Below are 26746 nucleotides of genomic sequence, written 5' to 3' on the forward strand. Positions count from 1 at the left end.
TCTGAAGCTGTTTCAAACTTGTATAAGTTCCACCAAACTAAGTTTAGACTAGATAGTCCTTCTCTACATGAGCTTGAGGCCCCTAGCAGTGGGGACATATGGGTAGGATGAGCCAACTGAAATTGTAGTGAAAGCTTGTATTTAGTTCTGTGCTATTTTCTTACAGACCTGACTCACTTCCTTTGATACCTGCCTCAAACCTCAGTGACTTTGAGCTCCACCATGGCTTGCCCAGAGAACCCCATCAACAGAGAAGTATGCCCATACTTCTGCCCCACACAGCCACCATCAGGATGCAAGCTCCTGTGACACATTCCTGTACCTTTACTACCTAAGGACAGAGTCTAGAAGTATGTTATTTTTAAATGGCAAGAGGTAAGAATGAAGTTCATCAGAAAAACCAGTTATTCCAAAAAAAAACATACCAGTGAAATTCACTCCCTGTAAAGATCTCTGAAAAACAACATAGTCGTTTTAGGTGTGGCAAGTTAGTGACCAAATTATTTCAGTCAGAGGCTTCTCTATATCATGTCACAGGTTCACTCACTCATACCATATTCATGGATTCCACAATACTTGTTGAAAGTCAAATACCAGCCAGGTCCAGCAACCAACCCCACAGAGCCACACTATAGGCTACTAGTAAGTTCAGCATGGTCTAGTGATTCTCAGTTTTTTAATCTGTTTTGTAAAGCTACTTGTGACTTATAAATATTCATATATGCTAATCCTATCCTTATGCATTTAAAATTGGCTCATCAGTCTACGTAAGTAGCTATAAAAGGAACTTTTATGTGTGATAAATTAATGACATTTAACAAAATCAGATTTATATTTGAAGAGTATTCTTTCTTTTTCACTGCCTGCTTGCTTGGCATAGAAACAACAATGTACTGGTAGTCTCACAATTTGCCATAGGAGAACAATCACACTCACAATCATGTTGTATTTCTTTATTCTGATAAATAGAGAAAACAAGTGCAAACAACACAGCATACGAAATAATATACTGTAAATAACAACTGGCAACAGTTCAAAGGTATTTAATGTTTGAAAAAACTATGTACATAGTAAGTCTCTATTAAGGAAAAGCCAAAAGACATTCATTGACTTGAAGTTGTAAGTATGGATTTTAGTTGGCCCCTAACCCCAAATCCATATTTTTTGTTTTTAGATTAGAGACTGATTTCATATCAATGTTAAAAGTCAACTCTAACATCTTCCTAGGTTAGAAAGGAAAAAATGATCCCTCCCACTTATTTCTACTAGCCGGGCTTACTTCCTCGATTATTGACAGTAAAACTAGAGTATCTGTGACAGCTATAGAGGTTGAGAAAAGACCGCTAGGACTGCTTCTACATTGTCATTTCCAGTGCAGCACGTTCCACGTCCCCAAATGCCGTGCCCAGACCTGTGTGCACGTGGCTTATGGGGCAGGCCAGAAGAAACGAGTGGGCAGAGAGACAATGAAATTGTAAGTGGGTGGGGCAGATGGTGGTAGGAATGCTAAGAGCAAGATCGGGATAATCAACCAGGTGTCTGAGTGGGGTCAAGTCACCAAAACCATCTGCTAGCCAATATCAGAAGGAAGTAAACTAAAGGAAACACCGTATGCATCCCACTAAACTATATCTATTCACTTCGGTAGTTCCTTGATGCTGATGGCCTATCATAACAGAAACCCACTAGATTGTCAAGGGCAAGAGACTTTGCCACTAAACAAGATGACGTCATTCTTCCTGATGACAAACAGGAAAGGGTGATCAGCTCTGAACACCGTAGATGGGGGGAGTAGCTTTTCTACAATGTTATTTCCTGAGACAGCCGCGGCCTCTGTGCCGTCCTCGTTAACCTCTATGTACGACTTGTGTATCAGTTTCGACATATAGAGACGACCCCCCGAAGCGATGCCGGAGAAGTCAGCTCTGGATTCATCAAAGATTTCCATCAGTCCCAGGGCTTGTAAATGGTGCTTGATTTCATAATCCTTCTCTATCTTGAACTGAGGAAGAAACACCTTGACATACTGGTAGGTCATTTTTCTTGGATTGGTCCATTTCATTAGCGTCTCAAAGGTCAGTTGGCTTTCAATCTGGAGGATTTAAAAGGCCATTTAGAGCCACATGGTTAAGAAACAGATGAAACAACAACCTACAGAGACATACGGTTTTCCATGATCATCTTCTCCCAGATACTGTTTCTATGCATTAAGTATGTGAATGGGTCCTGGGGAGTTTGGAATAAGAAATGATTAAAACAAACAGTTCAAGCATTCTTTAATAAAACACATGTTTAAATTATTCTGCCATGATGAGGTGTGACTTAATTGTATTCCGGGGACTTTCTGTTCTCTGCGCATCTATGCACATAGATAGCCCAAGTGGAACAATGGGCGGGTGAAGGAATTTGGGAATCAGAGACCATCAGAGGAAGAAAGAAGGTCAGTAGTCATTTAAATCAGCGTTGCTTGGCCATCTCCTCATCAAGAAAGACATAGAAAATGATGTTTGCATAGCTTGCAGGAGGAAACCAATGAAAGGAACCCCAGGTGACCTGAGGCAAGGGACATGGTACTCCATGCTCAAGGACATGGGTGACCAACGCCTCCCAGCACATTCACCCAGCTGTCAGGGAGGCTTGGGTCCCAGCTGACTCTCCTACTCAACACATGACTGAATCTCAGGAGAACATCGGGAGATGTACCTGAGGCACTCAGCTAGGACACTTAAGTCACACAGGAGGAAACCCACGTCTCTCTCCAGTATCATTGCTGCCCCCAAATAACTCACTAACTCCCAAAAACTGAGCAGAGATTATTCCAGATTTAACATGGGAAGACTTTTCCTGGGCATTGCTTGCAGATCTAATGTGTGGACAGTTGTCCTCAAGTTCAGGCTTACTAGTATCTTAAACAGATTTTCACAGCTGTTGAACCTTACTTGTAATCTTCTCAAGGATCCAAATTGATATAATCAAATTCAGACTTATTTAAATTTTCTGTGTATAAATTATGCAGTTTGAAGTTCATCTGTAATAACTTTTTGTGCTAAGTCAGAATTTTTTCTTATTTAGCACACTGCAAAGCCAACTTCCTCATCATTAGTAATGTAGGACTATGGAGGTATGTGCACTGAGACTAGTCTGATCCACACTCTAGGGCAATCTATTACAGAAAAAGACAACTCAAGCAATAAGTACAAAACAAATCTATCTTTTGAGTTATCTACCACTTGTTTTATCTAGACTACTTTTTCTATTATTGCAGATTATTTGAAGTTAAAATAATTGATGTGTACTAAAATCTCACCGGTATAAAGATTATCAAGTGAATTATTTAATATGCGTACCAATATTTTATACTGTTACAATTCCAATTTTAAAATGCCAACTTTATGACATTTCACTGGCTGTTCATGTCAAACAAGGTCATATAAATGACGGACCTGGCACATAGTAGGTGCTCAATATATAGTCCTTATAACTGAAAGTCATAAGGATGATGAGATCTAGGTTTCTGGGATTTCAGGCTGCAGACTGAGGTGGCCAAAGTCACTAACACAAAGGGTTTCAAGACCATTGGGACCTGAGATACAGTGATGACGCCTGGCTGGCAGGGCCATCACCGTCCACCCCTTGCTCGGTACTGGTCTGTCGCTTTTGGTACATCAGTCATAGGGAAGTCCCTAACCTCTGCTTTTCCTAAACACTCAGCAGCACAGAGTGAGATCATACAGTTTAATTCTCAGCGGACTAGGGCCTGGAAATGCTTAGTCTATCAAAATGTCCATGTATATATGAAAGACAGTTCTCATGGCCAAGGGCAAAGAAGACCAAAGCTCATGCCCTTTTCCCTCCATCGCTGAGATCTGAGAAATTTCCAATTTTACAACTATTTAAATAAAATTATGCTAGACTGAGGTAAGGCAGTCTCTGCACCTACAACAATGCCTGACACATAGTAAGTATTCCTTCAATATTTGCCAAAAAAAGGAATAAGTGGGTAAGTCTCTAATATCCCAACAACCTGCAATGTTAAAGATGATAGGTGAACACACAGTTAAAAGTACAGTGGTACCTTGAGATACAAACAGACCAACATACATTTTTTTTTTAAGATATGAGCTGTGACTCGGTCCATATTTTTGTTTGAGATCCGAGCGAAATTCCAAGATATGAGTCTTGATTCGGGGAAGCTGCAGCTAGTTGGCTCGTTGGTGATAGGTCCAGTATTGGTAGTTTGATATACGAGTTGACTAACTTATGAGCTCAGTTATAGAATGAATTAAATTCGTATCTCAAGGTCTCACTTGTATCTTAAAAGTTGTCCCCTGGAGTGCAAGTGGGGTGGGGACTTACTTGGGAGAGGTCCCGCTCAGGCAGCAGGATGAACATACTCATGCCTCCATCGTATCTGAGTTCCAGAACTTGCAGAGACGGGTTCTGAATGACAGACAGATTGAACATCCGTTCTTGATACATCATGGTGACTTCTCTCCCAAGACACTGGAGATCAAGTCACAAAAACACTTGAATGAGCCCATCTTGTTTCGCTTATTGACCGGGTACAGAAGGAAGAATGTTTCAGTTTTTGTTCAGTTGATTTTTCCTCACATGTTACCCAGAGTGGTTATACTGGTGTGCATTCTAGTGGCAAAAGCATAGACCTTTTAACTGCCTGAGACAGCTGTGTGACCATGGGCAAGTTACTTTACCTCTCTGGGCCTCCATTTCCTCATCTATGTAATGAGGGTAAGAATAGTCTCTACTGCACAAGATTATTAGAAGAATTATAAGAGTTATTATATCCTGCACTTGGAATATTTCCTTGAGCATTGTGTTTTTTCTGAAAATGTCTGTATAATAAGTAATAAATAATTATTCAATCGGGTTATAATTAAAAATGAAAGCTATAGATTTTTCTCTCTCCTCAGAGGTAAAATACAGACCGGTACACACAATTTAAGAATGAGGTCTTACAAAAAAATATTTTTTAATTCCTGCAAAATATTTGACAATATAGGTCATACTGACTTGGGGAAAACACAGTAGCTCTAACCTCAAGGAATACCATTTGTAGATTTGGAAACACTACAAATTATAGCGGTGCAATAAACCATCCTTTTCCTAAAAGACGTTGTGATTCTGAAAACTTGTCATTATGCCTGTTGTATCCCCCTTTAGTACAAAAAGTTCTACACGGGGGAGGATAGAGCATTATTTTTGCTGGACCCAAAGGTGCTCCTCCCTCTGGAAAGAATATCCATTTTGCTTGGGAGTTTTTTTGTTTTGGTTTTTTCAGAGACAGAGAGAGAGAGTCAGAGAGAGGGATAGACAGGGACAGACAGACAGGAACGGAGAGAGATGAGAAGCATCAATCATTAGTTTTCCGTTGAGACACCTTAGTTGTTCATTGATTGCTTTCTCATATGTGCCTTGACCGTGGGGCTACAGCAGACCGAGTAACCCCTTGCTCAAGCCAGCGACCTTGGGTCCTAGCTGGTGAGCTTTGCTCAAACCAGATGAGCCCGCGCTCAAGCTAGCAACCTCGGGGTCTGGAACCTGGGTCTTCCGCATCCCAGTCCGATGCTCTATCCACTGTGCCACCACCTGGTCAGGCTTGCTTGGGAGTTTGAACCTGCAAAAGAACACACTTGGAACAGTGAAGGGAAAAAGGCACCTGCCTAGTGAGACAGATCAGCCAAACTGAGCCTGGGAAACGGGGACTGGCAAGTCACAGCCGCCATATTGTAGTTCCATACCAGGGCGAGAACCAGACAGTGGACTTACGCTGGAGAAAGACTGAAACAAGACTTCCTAGCCAAGAGGCTAGTTCGCCAAAACTGGCCTATCCTATTAGAAGCTATACATTATAATGACATTATAAGGGACATAAGATAGGCAGGAAGATTCTCTTAAGCAGTGATTATATATTAACACTTATGTAAGTAAAAACCTCTCTAGAAGCCAAAACAAAAACCCACAGTGCAGGAGACAGGCACACCGTGTTTTCGTTGAAGAAAATGAATGAACAAACGCAATCTACGTGGGGAGGTGTTGAAGGAAACAGTGGGGAACTAAACCTCACTTCCAAACTCTGCTAACAATGCTAGCCCCGTCCCTACAATTCCAGCACGGCCTAATATCCTTCCCATTGCAATTATGCAGATAATGTCTCTAAGGACAGAGCTACATTTTATTAGGATTGATTATGTTACTATGTTTTTACATACAAATTTCAAATTATTTCTGTGCCCCCTCTCCTTGCTCCCAACAGAGACACCTGCATTGTGAACTTGCTCTGCAAGGCTGTTTTTAGAACCATCTTGTCAGGGACACAAGGCAGGTCTGACTGCGCTCTCTGTGAGAAGGACGCAGGGGATAGTCACCACAGCCAGCCTAAGGATCATCTTAGTCCCTGTCTCCTCCACACTCAAGTCCCTTCTCCTTCTGTACTGTGGTCCCAGCCTGCCCGGGGGGCCCTATCTCCACCTCCTCCCTCACCCGGTGAGCTTTCATTTCTACCAGCATCCAGCACTCCTATGTCTTAAACTTCTCATGTGGGAACATGCAGAAAGAACAAGGCAATAGCACTTGCCACTTAAAAAATACAACTAAGTTTAAAAGTTACATCTGAATTTCTCTACATCAACATCATAGACTGAGTGATTGAGAGGGAGATGGAGGTGTACTGATTTATCTCCCTTGTGGGGACGTCTGCAGTGGTCACATTAACATGTCTAAGTCACGGCGGCATCTAGAGGCGAGGCCAGGACCCCAGTGCCATATTTCTGGCTAAGATTATTATGTGCAAATTGTAAAAAATGTAAAAAAAAAAAAAGATCTTTTAAAGAATATATACTTTATAAAGATTGTCTTCAATCAAAGAGAATTAAATGAAGAAATAGATATAACTGATACTTGGAAATGCATTTTATTACACATAACTTTATGTTTCCTAAAATGAAACACAGTTTCTTTGACTCTGGAAAAACCATCGGTGTTAGATGACTCTTAACTGTGTACCCTGCAGCGAGAATCATGAAAAGTAAAAATTTTTGTCCTATTTTCTTCTTACAGGCAGGCCCCCTTACTGCAATATCATCAAATAAATTCAGATGTTATTACTCTTTTCAATTTCAAATATAGTTTAATACATATCAACTTACAGGATACCTCTGGTTGTCTCCTATAACCTACATTAGCAGAAAAGTAGAAAGTTTCCTTTAGAAGCACTTGATTGTATAATACGGTTAATGCAGCAGAACAAGGAGTAAGGAATGGGTAAGCCCAGCATTGGTCTATATAAATACCACAATTGCTGTAAAGAAATACTATAGGCAGAAAAAAAAATGACCGAAATTAACTAGATTTCCATACCTTGGGTGATTTGAAACGGCAATTTACTGTGTCACTCTTGCTGAAGGCCGACTCCCACCTGCCCTTGAAGTACACGGCGTTCACCAGCACCATGATGGCGGACGAGCTAAGGCTATCATCACGAATGATGTTCCTGACCTTGCCTGTTGAGAAAGAAATGGACAAAGTTAATTTTTTCATAGCATTTTTTTTACTTCAAAGATGAGATAAGCATATTTTTCCTATCACTTCATTATAATAATTATTATATTAGTAGTCAACTATGGACAGTTACTCTGTCCCACACTTTTTAAACACTTTATGTGCAATATTAGGTCTACTCCTCACAAAATCCCTGCGATAGAGGCCTATAATTGTTTCTGGTTCCTGTTAAATAAAAATGGGGCAGAGAGAGGTCAAGTCATTTGTACAAAGTCCCATAGGAAATGCTGGCAGGTGGATTCCAATCTAGGAGGACGACTCCCAGAGTCTCTACCTGCTCATAGGCACATCACTGGACTACAGCACTCCACATATAAGGTAACCCATTCTGATGAAAGAGCTAATTCCTTCCCCCATTCCTCATTAATGAGATTTTTGCTAAATGCTTTGAACTATTTCAGATAGTTGAATCACAAAAGTGAAAGGCACAGTCCATGCCCTCCCTGGGTCATTGTTGCAGCACAGGGAGGCACCGCCAGATGCGGGGGTAGCACACCATAGCCGCGTGCTCAGGGTGCTGTGGGATCACAGGCCAGAGGCACCCCTCTCCAGCTGGGCCGGCCTGCTGAGCTGAGGGCAAGGCCAGCATAGGGTGTGAACTTTCATAAAACAGGACTGCTTATTCAAAGACCTGGAAGCCTGGAAGAGCAACGTGTACCTGGGGAACGCTGACTCATCCCGATGTTATAAAAAGAGTAAAGCTGGAGAACTTGGAGACCAAATAATGAAGAACCTTCAATGTCCAGTAACAATCTTAGATTATCCTGAAGGCAGTGCAGAAGTATTGATCGCGATTCATTGGAAGACCAGAAAGGTTGTGGTCATGACAGATTAGATTTGTCTTTCAAAAGGATGGCTCTGGTAGTGTGTGAAGGAGTAGAGGTTGATAAGACCTAGGTGGGTTTGTTACAATATTATCAGCATCTGAAGTGTTTTCCCAAATGAGAATTGAATAGATATGTTTATCAAAATGGTATATGTGTGTGTATGTCTATATATCATATATATATATAGACATAAATACACACACCCACACACACATTTGTATGGAAAAGGAAAGAACAGAAATAAGTAAATGTTCCAAATGGAGAAAAGTATTGGTAATCTGAGATCCTTAAATACTAAACAGTAAACAGAAGCTGTTTTCTAATACACAGGCATTAGAAAAGTTATTGCATAGTTTTTTTGATGTATGAATAGTATATTTGAAACATGTGATGGTTAATGGTCAAAGTAACCTTCTACTGACATAATGATAAATTGAACAAAAGGAAAGTTGAGACACCATATTCTTGTTCCCAAGACTAATTGCATGCTGTTGAATGTTTGCATTTACATGTACAAATCCCACGTCCCATATTTCTAACACAGAGCCAGACTCAGCAAATATATGTACATTGTTCAAACAAAGCCAAGTCTTAGGAAAAGAAATAGCTAGCTCTGAAGTCAGTCGATTAAGAAAACAATAAGAAAGAGATTTTCTTATTTGTTTTGTACAGAACATTAGCTGTATTTCAGTGTTAAGTCGTGCAAGAGATTTACCAATAGAGAGATGTACTTTCACTTGAAGGTACTACCTGTGCCATATATACTATTTTGATAAATAAAAATAAATTTTAAGTTAAAGTGTGCATACTTTAAAATAAATAATGATATGAAATATGTTTTTTAGACAGTAGGATGTTATAATTTTAATAAGATCCTTCAGTCCAAGAAAGAATGGTAAGATGCTGGATTGATCATTAGAATTAAGTATGTTGTGGTCATTAAAAATAATGTCTTATAAACCACTCTTAGTCTTGTTCACTAGCCAGGTATGAGATATGGAGAATAACTGAGTAAATTACCTTTGCTTATTACTAATTTATGAAATGGCCATACTAAAATCTATTTGTCTCACAAGATTCTTTCCCAACCAAATGAGATAATGTAATAGCCAAGATTTCTCAAAAGTATAAAACATCAATATTATGAAGATTGCTCAACACCTACATTGCAGGCAAATACTAGAGCAATTTTAAATAACAACACTCATTACTTCAGATTAGCAAGAGCCATTCCTACTATGTACAAATGACTCCTAACTTTAATGTTAACAGTTCTCAACATACACATATAACTGAAAAACCCTGTAGAAAAATCAAGCATTGCACTCACCATCTGTCTGTTTTTCAACCCAATTATTAATTTTATATCTGGTGTCTTCTAGAGAATTTGTAAAGTCAACTCGTTCCACTTTGGCATTGTATAATTTTCCAGCACACCCAATATATTCCTATAAATACAAATAATATACTGTTCTGTAAGTGATATACAGTTCTTATATTTACAAATCACCACCAGCTAAGGATATAAGAAATATTCTTATACTTGTCTCTGAGATATCCTGAGCCCCTTACAAGACAGTAAATTTGCTGAAGTCAGGACCATATATGCCTTACTTATTGTATTTCCAGCCCCTGGCACATAAGAGATGATCAAGAAATATTTATTGTTTTTAATAAAAAATAAATCACACCAACCTAATTTATCAATAGGCCAGCAATACAATAAATATATATAAATATACACACACGCACGCGCTCGCACACATAGAAGGAATAGACATTTATAATTAAAGAAACTAAGATTCATTACAAATCACATGTATTGTCACTGTATAGCCCTGTGATGGTGAATCTATGACACGCGTGTCAGCACTGACACTCGAACGCATTTACAATGATACACGGCCGCATACCAGAGAAATATGGGGCCGCATGCCAAGAAGGACGTTTCATCCTCAGCTCCTGCATGGCCAGGTGCAGTAGATGAGGATAAAACATTTGCTGTAGACACTCAATGCTGGAGGTCTGTAGGCCAAAACAACAGAACTCTGGCACAGAGCATCTAGTTCTGGGACTTCTGGTTAGGCCATTTTTCTCGAAGTGACACACCACCTGAGTTATGCTTGGTTTTTTGGCGAATTTTGACACACCAGCTCAGAAGATTGCCCATCAAGAATATTCCTTGTTCTTGGTTAGGAAGAATAAATATAATCAAGATGGCTATATTACCCAAAGCAATATACAAATTTAATGCAATTCCCATCAAAATTCCAATGACATTTTTTAAAGAAATAGAGCAAAAAATCATCAAATTTATATGTAACTATAAAAAACCCCGAATAGCCAAAGCAATCCTAAAGAAAAAGAATGAAGCTGGGGGCATTACAATACCTGACTTCAAACTCTATTATAGGGCCACCACAATCAAAACAGCATGGTATTGGCAGAAAAATAGACACTCAGACCAATGGAACAGAATAGAAAGACCAGAAATAAAACCACATATATATAGTCAAATAATTTTTGATAAAGGGGCCAAGAACATACAATGGAGAAAAGAAAGCCTCTTCAATAAATGGTGCTGAGAAAACTGGAAAGCCACATGCAAAAGAATGAAACTGGACTACAGTTTGTCCCCCTGTACTAAAATTAACTCAAAATGGATCAAAGATCTAAACATAAGACCTGAAACAATAAAGTACATAGAAGAAGACATAGGTACTAAACTCATGGACCTGGGTTTTAAAGAGCATTTTATGAATTTGACTCCAATGGCAAGAGAAGTGAAGGCAAAAATTAATGAATGGGACTACATCAGACTAAGAAGTTTTTGCTCAGCAAGAGAAACTGATAACAAAATAAACAGAAAGCCAACTAAATGAGAAATGATATTTTCAAACAACAGCTCAGATAAGGGCCTAATAGCCAAAATATACAAAGAACTCATAAAACTCAACAACAAACAAACAAACAATCCAATAAAAAAATGGGAAGAGGATATGAACAGACACTTCTCCCAGGAAGAAATACAAATGGCCAACAGATATATGAAAAGATGCTCATCTTCTTTAGGTATTAGAGAAATGCAAATCAAAACTGCAATGAGATACCACCTCACACTTGTTAGATTAGCTATTATTAACAAGACAGGTAATAGCAAATGTTGGAGAGGCTGTGGAGAAAAAGGAACCCTCATCCACTGTTGGTGGGAATGTAAAGTAGTACAACCATTATGGAAGAAAGTATGTTGGTTCCTCAAAAACCTGAAAATAGAACTACCTTATGACCCAGCAATCCCTCTACTGGGTATATACCCCAAAAACTCAGAAACATTGATACGTCAAGACACATGCAGCCCCATGTTCATTGCAGCATTGTTCACAGTGGCCAGGACATGGAAATAACCAAAAAGCCCGTCAATAGATGACTGGATAAAGAAGATATGGCACATATACACTATGGAATACTACTCAGCCATAAGAAATGATGACATCAGATCATTTACAGCAAAATGGTGGGATCTTGATAACATTATACGAAGTGAAATAAGTAAATCAGAAAAAACCAGGAACTGCATTATTCCATTCGTAGGTGGGACATAAAAGTGAAACTAAGAGACATTGATAAGAGTGTGGTGGTTACGGGGGGAGTGGGGAAAGGGAGAGGGAAAGGGGGAGGGGGAGGGGCACAAAGAAAACTAGATAGAAGGTGACAGAGGACAATCTGACTTTGGGTGATGGGTATGCAACATAATTGAAAGACAAGATAACCTGGACTTGTTGATCTTTGAATATATGTAACCTGATTTATTGATGTCGCCCCATTAAAAAAATAAAATTATAATTAAAAAAATAAATGTAATGCTTAGAACTTGTTGAAAATTTGTCATTTAAAAAATATACAATATATATTCTGAATTAAAAAAAAAAAAAGATTGCCTATCACTGGTATAGCCGGATAAATATAGGATTTTCAACCTAATAATGAGGATTGGTTACTTATCCATTGTCCGTCTAGGATTGATACTACCTCTCTAACAAAGGCTTTGTAATTTCCATGCACAAGGCTTTTTTCATTTTCTGATTAATCTATCTGTCCATCTGCTCTGACACTGACTATAAAGAGTAATTTTAAGAACCAGTCCCTGGCCAGAGAAGTTAATGAGTGTAGAGTGTCGGCACTTCCAGAAAATTGCAGAAGAGCTCTGGGTCAGAGAGAGAGAGAGAGAGAGAGAGAGAGAGAGAGAAAGAAAATGTGTATGTGTGATAAATATTATTTTTGTTTAGTCCAGCTAGTATGTCTTGCCCATCTCCTTCAAACAGTGCTGTTTAGGTCCCTGAAAGGATACATGAAATGTAGTGACAAAGAATAAAACCATTGAGATGACTGTCTGTCCATATGTTTATTGGCCATTTAAATATGTTCTTTTGTAAAAATGTCAGTTCAAGATTGTCTACGGGGCTGTTTGTGGTTTTCTTGTTGTTTTGAAGGAGTTTTGGGATTTGGATATCAGTGTTTTGATGCATATATATATGCAAATATGTTCTACCACTGTGGCTAACCTTTTTATTCTCTTGATAATGTCCTTTAATGAAAATAAATTAATAATTCTAACACCATCTATCCTATCTATTTTATCTATCTGACTAGTGCGTTATGTATCCTAAAACAAATATTTAAAATTCTTTGCTTACTCAAGGTCTTAAGAATAATCTATAGTTATCTTGTAAGCACTTTGTTGTTTCACCATTCACATTTATGTCTACGATCCACCTGGAACTGATTTTCTGGTAAACAGATAGGTGTCAGGATACATTTCTCTCTATGGATAGCCAGTTGAACCAATGCCATTTATTAAAAATGTCAGCTTATGCTTGTTGCTCTGCAGAGTCAGATTTATCATAAATCAAGTTCCTCTGTTTGTCTGTTTTAGGATATTCCCTAATGTCTTCCATGGATCTACTGTCGATCTTTGCAGAAACAGCAGCAAATATCCTTAATTTCCAGCAATGTAAGTTCTCTGTGTTTTTTTTCACAATTAACTTTTACTTCTTCACATTTCCATATAAATTTTAAAATCACCTCATCAATTTCTCCAAAACCAATTGCTTTGAATCTATAAATAGACATCCTTATAATACCAAGTGTACTATTCATAAACAAAATATATACTTTGTTTTTAAATTATTTCTCTTTGCAATATTTTTGTTTTGTGAACATCTTTCATTAGTTTTATTCCCAGGTACTTGATGTTTTATGATGCCATTGTAGATGTCATTGCTTTTTATTTTATTTTTTAATTATGAATAAAACATAAAAACACAAATGAGTTTATATGCTAACCTTGATAATTCACTATTAAATCCAATAACTGATCTCTAAAATCTTTTATATTTTCTACATACACGATTGTTATTTGTGAACAATGATGATCTTATTTCCTCTTTCCCAATCTAAATACATTTTACTTCTTTTTCTTCCTGTCTGTGGCCTCCAGTTCAAAATTTATATTGGTTATGACTTCAACAAAATGTTATGGAAATGTTACAGAAAACATCCTCATCTTTTTCTGGTATTAGGGCAAAAATATTTTGTACTTTACCAAGAATATTTTATGTAGAAAATTCCCTTTCTAGTTTGTGAGGATTTCATTTTCTGCATCTATTGATTTGACATTAATTTCTTTCTCCTTTAATCTCTCAACACAGTGAATTACATTTATTGGTTTTTAAATGTTAACTCGCAGTGAATCCCATAGTCACCTCTGTGTTCCCCACCGTATCTTGTATGGTGCTTTGCACTTAGTGCTCAGGAAACGGTTGTTGAATATTAAAAAAAGATGGTACATTAGTGGCACTTTAATTTTAGCTGCCACAACAATATGCATAATTTCTATTTTCAATGCATAGTGAAGATTCAAAATTACAAATTAAACTATAAGACTTGATAGCCACAGAGACTAGTTAGTACACTTCTCTCACTTTATCATCAAGGAAACTGAGGTTTGGACACACAACCGATTATTGAAGGACACAGAGCAATAAAGTGACAGATAGAGACTCAGGCAAACCTGACTCTTAACCTGGCGTTCTTGATTCTACCTGAATGCCTTTAAAATGTGACTAGCTAATTCAGTCATCTGGGAGGCCCCTTGATTACATGTAATCTGCAGGGTTTCAGATTGGGAAAGACTGCTCCTCCAATAGGTCTCATCTTCCTGTAGACTCTAGTTCTCTCTTCTTTCCATCAAGGACTGTTTTCTGTGTCAGTGTGGCCTGGGGAACACCGCTGTTTTATGTGTTCTGCATTGATACAGCCACCTGGTTGAGTTGTTGAACGAAAGGTTTTTTGATTGTGTGTGTTCCTATAAGTGGAGGAGACTGAGATTTCTCCATCCTGTGACCAAGAAAAAGAATTTTTTAAATTCAAGAATAAAGAACTTTCATTAATCAAAGTTCCACTATAGTATCATGATGCTTACTCTGTTACTCTCCCACACTTTTGAAAATATCTGATGGTCATGAAGATGTAGTGGGAAGAACACATGTTACAGTAAAAACGCCTGGGTGAATTGTACATGCCAACCTTCAGCTTCCTGTGCACTTAATGAAGATAAAGTACATAGCTTTTGATTTGTAAGAATCAACTGCTCTATAAACATCACTGTATCATCATCTTCATGTTGCCAAACAATGAGCAAACTTTCAGCGTCTTCGTTTCCCAAGTCCTCAACCAGTGCTCACCTGTACTGTGCTTCTAGGTGTATTGCTCTGTACAACCACTGAGGCCAGAAAAGGGAACGGGGAGTCTGCTATAAACAGTAGCATAATAGACACCTGAGCTTCCCATTTACGAGAGTTGGCAGTCCCTCAGGGACACAGCAGTATGCGTGAGAATAGAGACACAAACAGTGGGGTTGAGCACACCAGATGACCCCTGTAACACTTGGCCAGGAACTTATTTGGGGAGGTTAAAAACCACAGTGGCCTAATGCTTCACAATTGGCAGGCTGCTGAAAGAATGTGAGTGAGTGACAGGCAGAGAAGACAACAGCAGTTGGTTGGTACACAGAAAGTTGGGGAGGTGCAAACGGGGTTAGTCCAGCGATGTCAGAGGTGCAGCTTTGGAGTTGTCTCCGAACTGGAGGATGAAGAGAACAGACATGCCCAAAGAATCATGGGCACCATGTCTGCTTGAATGGCATGAACCAGCTGTGATGGTTCTAAAGCAGTGATCCCCAACCCCTGGGTCATGGACCGGTACCGGTCCGTGGGCCATTTGGTACCGGTCTGCAGAGAAAGAATAAATAACTTACATTATTTCCGTTTTATTTATATTTAAATCTGAACGATGTTTTATTTTTTAAAAATGACCAGATTCTCCGTCTAAGACTCACTGTTGATGTTACATCCATCTAAGACTCACTTTTGATGCTTGTCTAGGTCACATGATACATTTATCCATCCCACCCTAAAGGCCGGTCCATGAAAATATTTTCTGACATTAAACCAGTACATGGCCCAAAAAAGGTTGGGGACCACTGTTCTAAAGTATGAGTTGAGCACAGCAACATACAGAGGGCATTCTGGTCCGACTGGTCTTTGGATAAACAAGATACTATGAAGAATGAATTGGTAATACAAATGCCACCTAGTAATACTAAAATTTAGTCTGCTGATCCCAAGAGAACTTCCTCCCCACCTCGGCATGGAGTCTGGGCTGTTTCCCACCACGGTCAGCCTCATCTGGCTGTATCGCTTTCTAGGAACCCTTTTAACAAATCTTACTGAAAAGGTAAGTCAGTTACAGTGAAACAAGGAGCACTGACAGGAGGGAAGCTCAACACTGGAGATGCAAAACTACCCCAGCAGAGCAGGGCTGGGATTCAAACAATTTAACAACCGGTTCTCTGTCCTAATGACCATTTTAAGTATTAAAAAATGATATACCAAAAGATAATTTATTATTTCATGCATTTAATACTAAATTAAGAACAATAAAAGAGGTATACAAAACTAGATTATGTTATGAGTTTTAAAACATTAATAAAAAATATTAAATAATACCTGACAAAAGCAATAAAACTGTTATTTAAGATAAATTCATATTGATTCTTGATTGGCATCTTCACTTCCTACTGAAGTAACAAACGCAAGGAAATTAAAATGTAGCACTTCATCAAAGGTATAATAAGTTTTATGAAATTAATAAATAAATATTACAAGTATAGTGTTGTCAAATTTTTTTCACCTATGGACAGAATGGGCGATTAGAATACGCTGTTGCACAGATGATCATTAAAAAAGAGTAAGGAATGTAAATTTGTGATTTCCACATCAGGTGGCTGGCTGCCCAGGTGCCCACCTTAGAGAGAACCCTGATTACAAGTGCCATTTTAACAACTGGTTTGCCAAACTCAACAAAAAATTAGGTACTGGTTCTGCAGACCAGTGCAAACCAGCTGAATCCCACCACTGTAGTATACTCATGGACAACCCTAAGTGGGCTGTCTGCTCCCCTCACCCCAATGACAGTGCCACAACACAGCGAGGGGGCAAGTTCTCTTTGGTTTTGGAACCTGTTCACATAGTGACCCTAAATATGTGGACCACTCGGGTGAAGTAAAGTTGTACTTTGAAAATAGGTGATGATATATTTTTAATACACCTGGGAACATAATTAGTAGTGACAAGAAAAAAAGATCACCTTTGTATGTCACAGTGGAAAGATGCAAGCCTTTATTCCAGGGTAGTCAACCTTTTTATACCTACTACCCACTTTTGTATCTCTGTTAGTAGTAAAATTTTCTAACCACCCACTTGTTTCACAGCAATGGTAATTTATAAAGTAGGGAAGTAACTTTACTTTATAAAATTTATAAAGCAGAGTTACAGCAAGTTAAAGCATATAATAATAATTACTTACCAAGTACTTTATGTTGGATTTTCGCTAAGTTTGGCAGAAAAAAAATCTATATAAAACAACTTACTATAGTTAAATCTATCTTTTATTTACACCTTGGTTGCTCCACTACCGCCCACCATGAAAGCTGGAACGCCCACTAGTGGGCAGTAGGAACCAGGTTGACTACCACTGCTTTATTCAAATGCTGGATTAAAGAAGACTCAGGTCCAGAATGGAAATAACTTTCTAAAACAGGAGGCTGGACTTACCTCGTGAACATCAAACATTTTCTCTACAAAAAGACCATTGGCAATGCTGAGTTGGTAATCCTTGTGGACTGTGTTTATATTGGAGAGAAATCTTTTCAGTTGAGATTGGAGTCCTTGCTGTTATTAAAAAGATTTACAAAACTTTATTCTTGGACTGCAAAGATATACATATTCTTAGTATGTAGGAAGCACATCTATATTACACCATAAAATAAACGAAAAATAATAACACTGTGAAAGCAGCAAACAATTCCACCTAAACTGACCATTTCTTACCCTTTCTCACAATAGTGTCTGTGATCAAAATTAACTAAAGGATTTACTAAAATAAATGATTAACCCTAGGATAAAATCATCAACAGAAGATGATGTATTTGCCTAATATGTGTACTAAATAATTAATTTTACCAATGTAACTTGGCTGTGAATATCAAAGACAAAATTAAAATATTTTGTTCCACACGACCATGCTGAAATCTGGCCAACACACAAGTAAAATATTGGTAAATCAATAGTTAACAAAGAAATTATCAAGAATCGTGTGTCCAAGGGGTCCTATACTGCCCCTTCATTTGGAGTTAACCCTCAAGGACCCCTATCAGGACAACTTTGGCAGATGGATGTTACTCATATACCTTCATTTGGCAAACAGTCATATGTCCACATTACAGTGGATACATATTCTGGATCTATAGTAACCTCTGTCAGAACAGGAGAGGCTGCTAAGCATGCTATAGCTCATTGTCTGTATGCATTGTTCTATTATTGGATTTCCTAAACTGGCTAAACTGAAAATGCTCCTGCATATGGAGCAAAAGCATTTACTGTATTTTGTCATGCTTACAATCTTTAAAGTTAAGGTATTATTAAAGTGTACTCAGCAAACATTTTAAGGTCAATTAAAAAAAAATTTAAAGGGGAGAGTCATATCCTGGAACTCCTATGGGTCTACCATATCATGCTTCTTACTTAAAAAAAAAAATTTACATTTCTTTTGAATGCTGATGAACAGGAGACACCAAATCTTTTTTGCCTGCAAACTACTACCTTCTTTATTAGATCCAGTTAATAACACTGTTTTGTCTTTTTCCAAATAGCTCCAGATATATGGAAAAGATTTATATAGGTGGATGGGGATCCTCAAACCCCTCAGCGAGATCTTCTGAGCATGGCTTTTAAGATACCTAGAGGCAGAAAAAGCCCAATAGAAATCAGGGGAACTACCAGCTTTTAGGATATACCCTTAAAGGCTCCAACGCCCCAAAGGGGTCTCATAAAATGACATCTGGGTCCTGCTTCAATAGTGGAAAGGAAGGTCATTGAGCTAAAGCCTGCCAGGATTACACGCCTCTGCTGTGAGGAAACAGGGACACTCGAAGGTAGGCTTCCCCCTCACTCCTCTAAGGGTTCAGTCTCTTCCAGCGCTGCTCCAGCCACCTATGACCTAACCTTGCCCAGAATGCTGGGGTTAGCCACTGAAGGCTGAAGGTGCCCAGGGCCATCGGCCCCATCTAAGACAATGTGGACGAGCCTAGGGTATTTCTTCCAAGAAGCAGGTAAACTGATCTCATTTGCACAAGGGCCACTTAACTATGTTTTGCCTGAATAGTCAGGTTTTTTATTCTTCCCTCGAAGATCTCTGTTGTGGGTGTTGATAGTCCTATTTTCTGCTGCTTTGCTTAATATATAGTGTTTCCTTTATTCCTCCTACCTCAATGACCCACTAATATTTCAGGCTGGGACCTACTCCTAATTTAGAGCTCTCTTCCCCCTTTTACCAACTTCTATTATGAATCTACCTTTGCCACCCAGCTTAGTGTATCCCAAGGTTCTCTTTACCATGCCACAGTCGCAGAGCTCCAGGGAAAAGCAACCTGGTCTCATCTCTCCAGGCAGAGGAGAACAGAAGCTCCATATCCACGCATGCTGCAAATGGCTTTTCCCGTCTACCTGAGTCATTACCAGCTAGAAGCAGCGGTCATTGGGACTTGGACATGAGCTGCAAAGTATAGAATGGTGACAACAATTCCAGTGCCATGAGGACTTTTCCTGGATGTGAACTTTTCCTGGACTCCTGCTCCCTGTGACAGCTCCTAACAGACTGAACTGTGGTTGGGTTGCATTTTTCAGGAATTTGGCATGGTGATGGGGCCAACTTGGATTTGGTGAACATGTTAAGGACACTACTCTTTTATGGATTCTTGCTGTATTGGCCAAGAGTTTGCTTAAAGGCTTTTAATCACTGTAAAAAAAAATAGAAGACTGGATAAAGAAGATGGGGCACATATACACTATGGTATACTATTCAGATAGAAGAAATGATGACATCGGATCACTTACAGCAGAATGGTGGAATCTTGATAACATTATGCGGAGTGAAATAAGTGAATCAGAAAAAAACAAGAACTGCAGGATTCCATACATTGGTGGGACATAAAAACAAGACTAAGAGACATGGACAGGCATGGGGTGGTTACGGGGGGTGGGGGGGATGGGAGGAGGGAGAGAGGGAGGGGGAGGGGTACAAAGAAAACTGGATAAAGGGTGACGGAGGACGATATCTCTTTGGATGATAGTTATGCAACAGAACTAAATGACAAGATAACCTGGAAATGTTTTCTTTGAATATATGTACCCTGATTTACTGATGTCACCCCATTAAAATAAAAATTTATTTATAAAAAAAAAAAAGAATTGTGCTTGAAATATTCACAATATGGAAATCTGAATGAAACACGTTCCTTGGCTATAATAGGACAGAAACCAGAAGTAATACCAGTGAGACAGGAATTTTTCTAAATTTAGTCTTGCAATCTGTTTTTCTAAAAAGAAAACATTGCCTTTACCTGAGAATTAGAAGAGTTTCCACGTCCAGAGACAGCATTGAAGTGGAGTATCTGCAAACAGGGACAACGAAAGCAGTTATCAGTTGGGCTGAACAAGAAAGGACCTGTAGAAAGAAAATTAGGCATAGAGACTTCATGGTTAGTGTCTATGAGCGTGCGCACACATGCGCGCACAGAAGGCGGGAATGCGCAGCTGCCCTACTGACCTGGTTAAAACATGGTTTGCTGGAGAAAGTGTAAATTGGGGGAGTGAAATCAATGGCTACGAATGAAATGTGTTTATTAATTTTAGCTTACTCATTCTGCAGGAGTCATTGACTAATTACTCACTGATGGAACCTGGACAAGGATGTAAAGTCAAACAAAAAATAAATAAAAACTTTGCTAACTGAAGGTTAAGGCTAACCACGTGGCACCAAAGCATAAAATGTTGAAGTCGTTTTCAACTATCTAGGAATTCCTAAGTATGAAGCTGAATTGGGACTTAGAAGATATAATTTTTGATCTTGCAATTATTTGAAATTAAGCAGTTTTCCGTTTTTCCTAATGCCTTTTCTGAGGTAACTCTGGAACCCAGACAATGAACCACCAGAAATCATTCTTCTTAACTTTTGAAAACAACTTTAATAAATAAGAATATTTGACATTATTCTTTATTTCTAACTTTATTTCATTTTGATATTAATTTGGTTGTCTTTTCTGATATTTCTACTTGGCTTTTAGTAAACCAGACTGGTACAATATTAAGATGATACATATCTGTTTTTATATTTTTAAAAATTCTAAGAAATTACAGATACAATAAAAATACCACTATAGCTGAAGATGAATAATAATACTAGTAAATATTTAAATGAGGTAGATATTAAATAAAATTTCAAATAGCATATTTGTCATAATTTAAAATTCTAGAAGTCTTATAGTTTCATATACCCTAGTGTCCCTATAGAAAATTTTTTTTAATTTTTTATATAATTGATAACATATTCAAATGATTACAAAAAGAGGAAAATTATGGGTCTATACAATGTAAGAAATTTCAGGATATTAAGATTAAGGATTAAAAGAGGATACTATGAGTCATCTATACCTCAGTAGGCTTCTACCTGTGTCTTCATGCCAAATTACAAAATTATTATATCTTCCCACAGAAGTGGTAGAACAAATTATATATTATAATGATGATTTTTGTAATGTTTTTGGCAAAACCTAATTGTGTTGTAGGAAATATAAATTTGTATAGTTTTAAATAATACTATACTATGAAGCCATGATTTAGGATAAAAACTTACAACATACTCTATTTCAATGGAAATGTTATGTGAGAGAGAAGAGAGGAACAGGAATTTCAAAAAAAGGGAAAGAAATTTTTTTTTAATTTTATTAAAACAAGAAAGTACAGTAATAGTAAAATTAAATTAAAGAAAAATGAACTTGAACACACTACCTTGTAAATATTCAATAAATATGCTCTTCTGGTTCTTTCACTCAAATGACAAATAACTGCCCAATCACACTAACTCCACTGAACCTCACTTATGCCGATTCTGGGCTTTAATATTATCTGGTAAAGGAGCCAGGCTTTGCAGAGAGTAGCTGACCCTTCCTTGAACCAAGAAAATTCAACACATGTCTGGAACATCATGCTATCAGTAGGCCAAGATATTTTATAGTCATCTAGAAGAATTTATTTAAAAAGAAAAGTTTAGGGAGGTTTGTGCTGACCCAACTGTGACCATTCGAGTGTCAGAAAGAAAAAACACAGTTGGTCCATGGTAGTGCTTAAAAGAGACATATAAATGGATGCCATAATGGGGCTAATTGGCTGGCAAAAGGGGTGACACTTCCCTCCACATGAGCCTGGGCCTGGTGTCTTTTCTGCTCCTGAATTTCAATGACAAATTCTTGAGAGGAGAGAGGGAATCTATTACCATTTCACTTCCCAGTGCTGCCTGGCTCAGGACAGCATACAGAGTGAGTTAATAAGCACTTTCTAAAGGTGGTGGTGACAATGTGATGACCATCCAGGTAAGCGGCTATTATCTGGAATGCCCTATTACGTCATTTGTGCCCAGGTCACCGGTGTTTAAACTAGGGCTTTATCGGTGTGTCCTTGGAGCCCTGCTTTTTGATCCCTATCTACTCCAGCAGGGGTCTGGAACTTTCGTGCACACTTAGAGAATTTATTAGAACACAGATTGCTGGGCTCCATCCATCCCCACAGTTTCTGATTCAGTAGTCTGGGTGGAAGCCCAAGCACTTGAGTTTTAACAAGTTCTCCAGGCGATGCTGATGCTGTTGGTTTGGGAGACACACTTCAAGAACCTGTCCTGCGGAAAACGACCAATGCCACAGCTCTGGAAATACCCGTGCTGTCTCCCAGCTGACAAAAAGACCTGTGAGCTGTGTACCTCCTCCCCACCTGGGACTGTTGCATTCAAATATTCTCAGGGGAAAACAAGCTGCCCCTGAGGATCCACTGCAGAAGCCAGCCCCGAGACTGACCTTGTCCATCTGGGCAGCACAGTCCCCCCGCGCGCCCAAGCGGACCATGGCCAACGCCGTGAGGATGCTCAGGGAGGAAAAGAACACATTTCCACTGCCTTGGCTGTTATCCATCTCTCGGAACAGGTTGAAGCAAAATTCTGCATTTACCGCAGCGAGGGAGGCCATCATGAAATGGAGCGTCACCTGGAGAGGAATGAGGAAATGAAGTGAGTTCTGAGTCTTTTTTCTGTGAATATGATGGGTTGTATTGTCTTCTACTTTTTAAACACTTCATTTCTTCAGCCTTGGATGTGACCAGCAAGTAACTTAGAACAACAATAACAACAACAACAACAACAAAATTTCTTTTGTCCAGTATTCTTGCTGCCAACACTCAAAAACTATCCCTTCTGGCAACAAGGTTATACTATGCTCCTTGGTTTTACTTTGATATTCTCTAGTGCAATGTTTCTACATTTCCGCCTATGGTCTCATATTTTATCTAGGACATATTCCCATGTCTCCTTGATGCGGCATTTCTATACAGTGGCCTCTGATACTTTCATTGTCAAGTCCTAAGCAGACACACTCGAGGGGCCTATTCTAAAATCACCTCATATTTTTAAGCTGAAATAAAGCAGAAGTGCTGTTTGCAGTGAAATAAATATTACAGCACTAGACAGTCTATTAAAGGGGTATAGTCATGGAGATTTAACATAGCATTTCCTTATCCATTCTCTCCATTATAGCCTACATAAACATCCTTAGAATAATCATACACCTTATCTTTTTTTTAGGACCATCCTAATTTCAAACATTACGCATCCTTGGTCTTATAAGTGTTCTTATTATTTTCAGACCATTTTCTGATTTGGGGGGAATGGAAATGTAATTACCATATTATGTGCAATAGCATAAACATCCACAAGACTTTTCAACATGGAGATCTGTCTCTTACTAGAGAACCTAAGGTATGACAGCAAGTTCAGAATCCAGGATGAACATGTGATTATCTTTGAACTCTTGATAATGTTGTTTCTGCCCCTATCGTGAAATTCTTTGGGGAATCTGTTTTGGTATTTCTTTGTAGACTTTCTCTATAATATTCAAACTATTCCAATGCCACAGTAGAGGTTGTTTGAGACTAGGGAAATTAACATGAATGCTCCAAATTACTCCTCTGGAATATTCTGTGATATCACACCTGATGGTTTTTACCGGTCCCAAGACACGTGGATTCTTAAGAGACCCAGTCCTGATCCCAACCTTACTGCTAAGAGTTGTATGACTGGGTCAAATCTTTAAGCTCTCTGAACTTTAAAGTTTTATCTTATTCAGTGAGATGATGGATTTACAGGAGAGAAAAGCATGCGTCCTTCCCCCTTACACCTGTAAGAGGACCACACCATAAGATCAGGGCATTTGGCATCAGAGCTCAGGGCATAGGGTGGAAACAAAAGAGGGTCAGGAGGAGGAACATGCATGTGGTTTAAAACAAAAACATTCTAGCATCAGCTCGGTGTGTGGAAGTCCTAGGTTTGATTCCCAGTCAGGGCACACAGGAGAAATGCCCATCTGCTTCTCCACTCTTCCTCCTCTCCTTCCTCTCTGTCTCTCTCTTCCCCTCCCACAGCCAAGGCTCCATTGGAACAAAGATGGCCCAGGCGCTGAGGACGGCTCCATGGCTTTTACCTCAGGTGCTAGAATGGCTCCAGTTGCAATGGAGCAATGCCCCAGATGGGCAGAGCATTACCCCCTGGTGGGCATGTGGGGTGGGTCCCGCTACAGTGCATGCGGGAGTCTCTCTGCCTCCCTGCTTCTAACTTCAGGAAAGAAAAAAAAATTCTAAAATTTGCATCATGTTGATTTTGTTGAAGTCGCACAAGCTCAATGCCTTTCAAAATAACATTAAAATAAGTTTTCAATTTCTATTTTACCAAACGGGAGCTTGGCATTCCAGGTAATAGCCGCTTACCTGGATGGTCATCACATTGTCACCACCACCTTTAGAAAGTGCTTATTAACTCTCTCTGTATGCCTTTAACTCACTATGGGTCCCACTCTACAGTTATTCCGCCTGGAAACACAGGTGAGAAAATCACTCACACTACACACACCCTTGACTCCAAGAAATAACATCTATGCTCTTTTAATAACTACTCAGAAGATTTTTTAACTGATTGCATGTTGAATTTAGTGAGCAAATTGGCAGAGTCTAAAACTCTCAAACTTTTCAGGGACTCAAAATCACATTTTACATCTGAAAAATAAATATTACTTCTAAAAGATAAAAAATGATAAGATCAAAATTAATGAACATACAAGTAAATGCACTAAATTGTAGCATAAGTTGGGTTTTTTTATAGCCATAAAAAGTTCCTTAATTTTAGGTAGAAATTGTGAGCTAGATTCTCTTGAAACAATTTCCAAGATTTCCTATTGATTGTTGAAAATTACAGTAAATGAAATTAATCATTCTTAGGAAAATAATTTTAAATGCAGAGTCACAATCTTTTTTGGCTCCTTTTTTATTTTTTTAAAGATTTTATTCATTTTAGAGAGAAGAGAGATAAAGAGAGTGAAAGAGAAGGGGAGAGGAGCAGGAAGCATCAACCCCCATATGTGCCTTGACCAGGCAAGCCCAGGGCCCCAAACCAGCGACCTCAGCATTCCAGGTCGACACTTTATCCACTGCACCATCACAGGTGAGGCCCATAATAATCTTTTTAAACTATTTACAGTGAAAATTATATTTAATGGAGAATTGTGGGGATGTTTCAATATATTTGGTATATCATGGACTAGAGTCTTTAAAATAAGACTTGAAAGATTTTTAAATGACTCTGTTTGGGGACTGGACTGTTTGGTCCAATGGGGTCTGGAAGCTGCTTGTTTGTACCATATCCCAAGGCACAAAAACACACTTTTTGACATATTTTTCTTTGGTCAAGCTCCAACTTGTCTTGATGCTTTACAATTTATATTTTACTTTTTTACCAAGAGGTACCTTTCAAATCATTCCTTAAATCACATTCTCAGCAATAATCACAAATTTCCAGTTTCTAAATTTTAGTGACTTTTCAAAAAACATATATGCAAGAGAAGAGACACTGCACAGACATCTGTGTATTTGGGCATCAAGTATATATTTTTTTATCACTTAGGTAAGTTTTATGGCAGAGAGACCATACTAGAAAAACCATCATTACTGAGAAATATGAACGGAGACATTCCTAGACCGTTATCAATTCTGAAGAAATGACTTTTAAAATGATAAATGGCACTATATAATGTATCATTAAGCATTCTTGTTCATACATGTTGAAAATAAATAGCAAAAAGTATGTTTGCTTCACATAATTGATTTTATAAGCTTTATGCAGATGCACTGTAGGCTCCAGAAATGAAAGCAAGACTATTTTCCTTCTCATCTGACATAAAGTCTGAATCTCTGCAGATAGATAACTGCATTCAAGGTTACCTGAGTTCGTTTTACACCCAGTTTCCATCAAGTGACAGATAAACATTACGTGGTACCAAACCTGTGATTTTTATTTCTCCTATAATTTCTTTTCACAGCAATTCTTAAAAAAAAAAAAATCAACAAGCACCTGATGACTTGAGTCCTAGCTAAATAACTAAAGGAAAGTGAAAAGAAAAATAACTTCTGTAAAGCTACAGAAAAGACATCGGTAAGACACTATTCGGAATGCCGTTGTCCAGACTTGATGAGGAAGGAAAATTCTTTTCATATGGTAAGAACTTGACTTTTGATTAATTTTATATTTTTCTAATAGCATACCATAGTCTCAACTTACTTCCATAAATATTTTAG

The 26746-nt window shown here is 38.4% G+C and overlaps 1 protein-coding gene across 3 annotated transcripts in view; it reads right to left on the reverse strand.

Moving 5' to 3' along the window:
- Positions 1-944: 944 nt before the first annotated feature.
- Positions 945-26746, reverse strand: part of SERPINB7 (serpin family B member 7) — a 46974-nt gene continuing 21172 nt past the window's right edge. For 2 of the 3 annotated variants that reach the window (XM_066246729.1, XM_066246730.1), the window contains exons 2-8: positions 22930-23115; positions 20425-20475; positions 17579-17695; positions 9736-9853; positions 7378-7520; positions 4357-4503; positions 945-2092 (exon numbers count right to left, since the gene is read on the reverse strand). In XM_066246729.1, the coding sequence (XP_066102826.1) occupies positions 1694-2092; positions 4357-4503; positions 7378-7520; positions 9736-9853; positions 17579-17695; positions 20425-20475; positions 22930-23100 (1146 nt within the window). In that variant the 5' untranslated portion in view covers positions 23101-23115 and the 3' untranslated portion in view covers positions 945-1693. The remainder of the gene's footprint in view (positions 2093-4356; positions 4504-7377; positions 7521-9735; positions 9854-17578; positions 17696-20424; positions 20476-22929; positions 23116-26746) is intronic. The other variant, XM_066246731.1, reaches the window with a different exon arrangement.

Source organism: Saccopteryx bilineata, chromosome 11 (genome assembly GCF_036850765.1).
Source record: "Saccopteryx bilineata isolate mSacBil1 chromosome 11, mSacBil1_pri_phased_curated, whole genome shotgun sequence".
NCBI classification, from domain to species: domain Eukaryota; kingdom Metazoa; phylum Chordata; class Mammalia; order Chiroptera; family Emballonuridae; genus Saccopteryx; species Saccopteryx bilineata.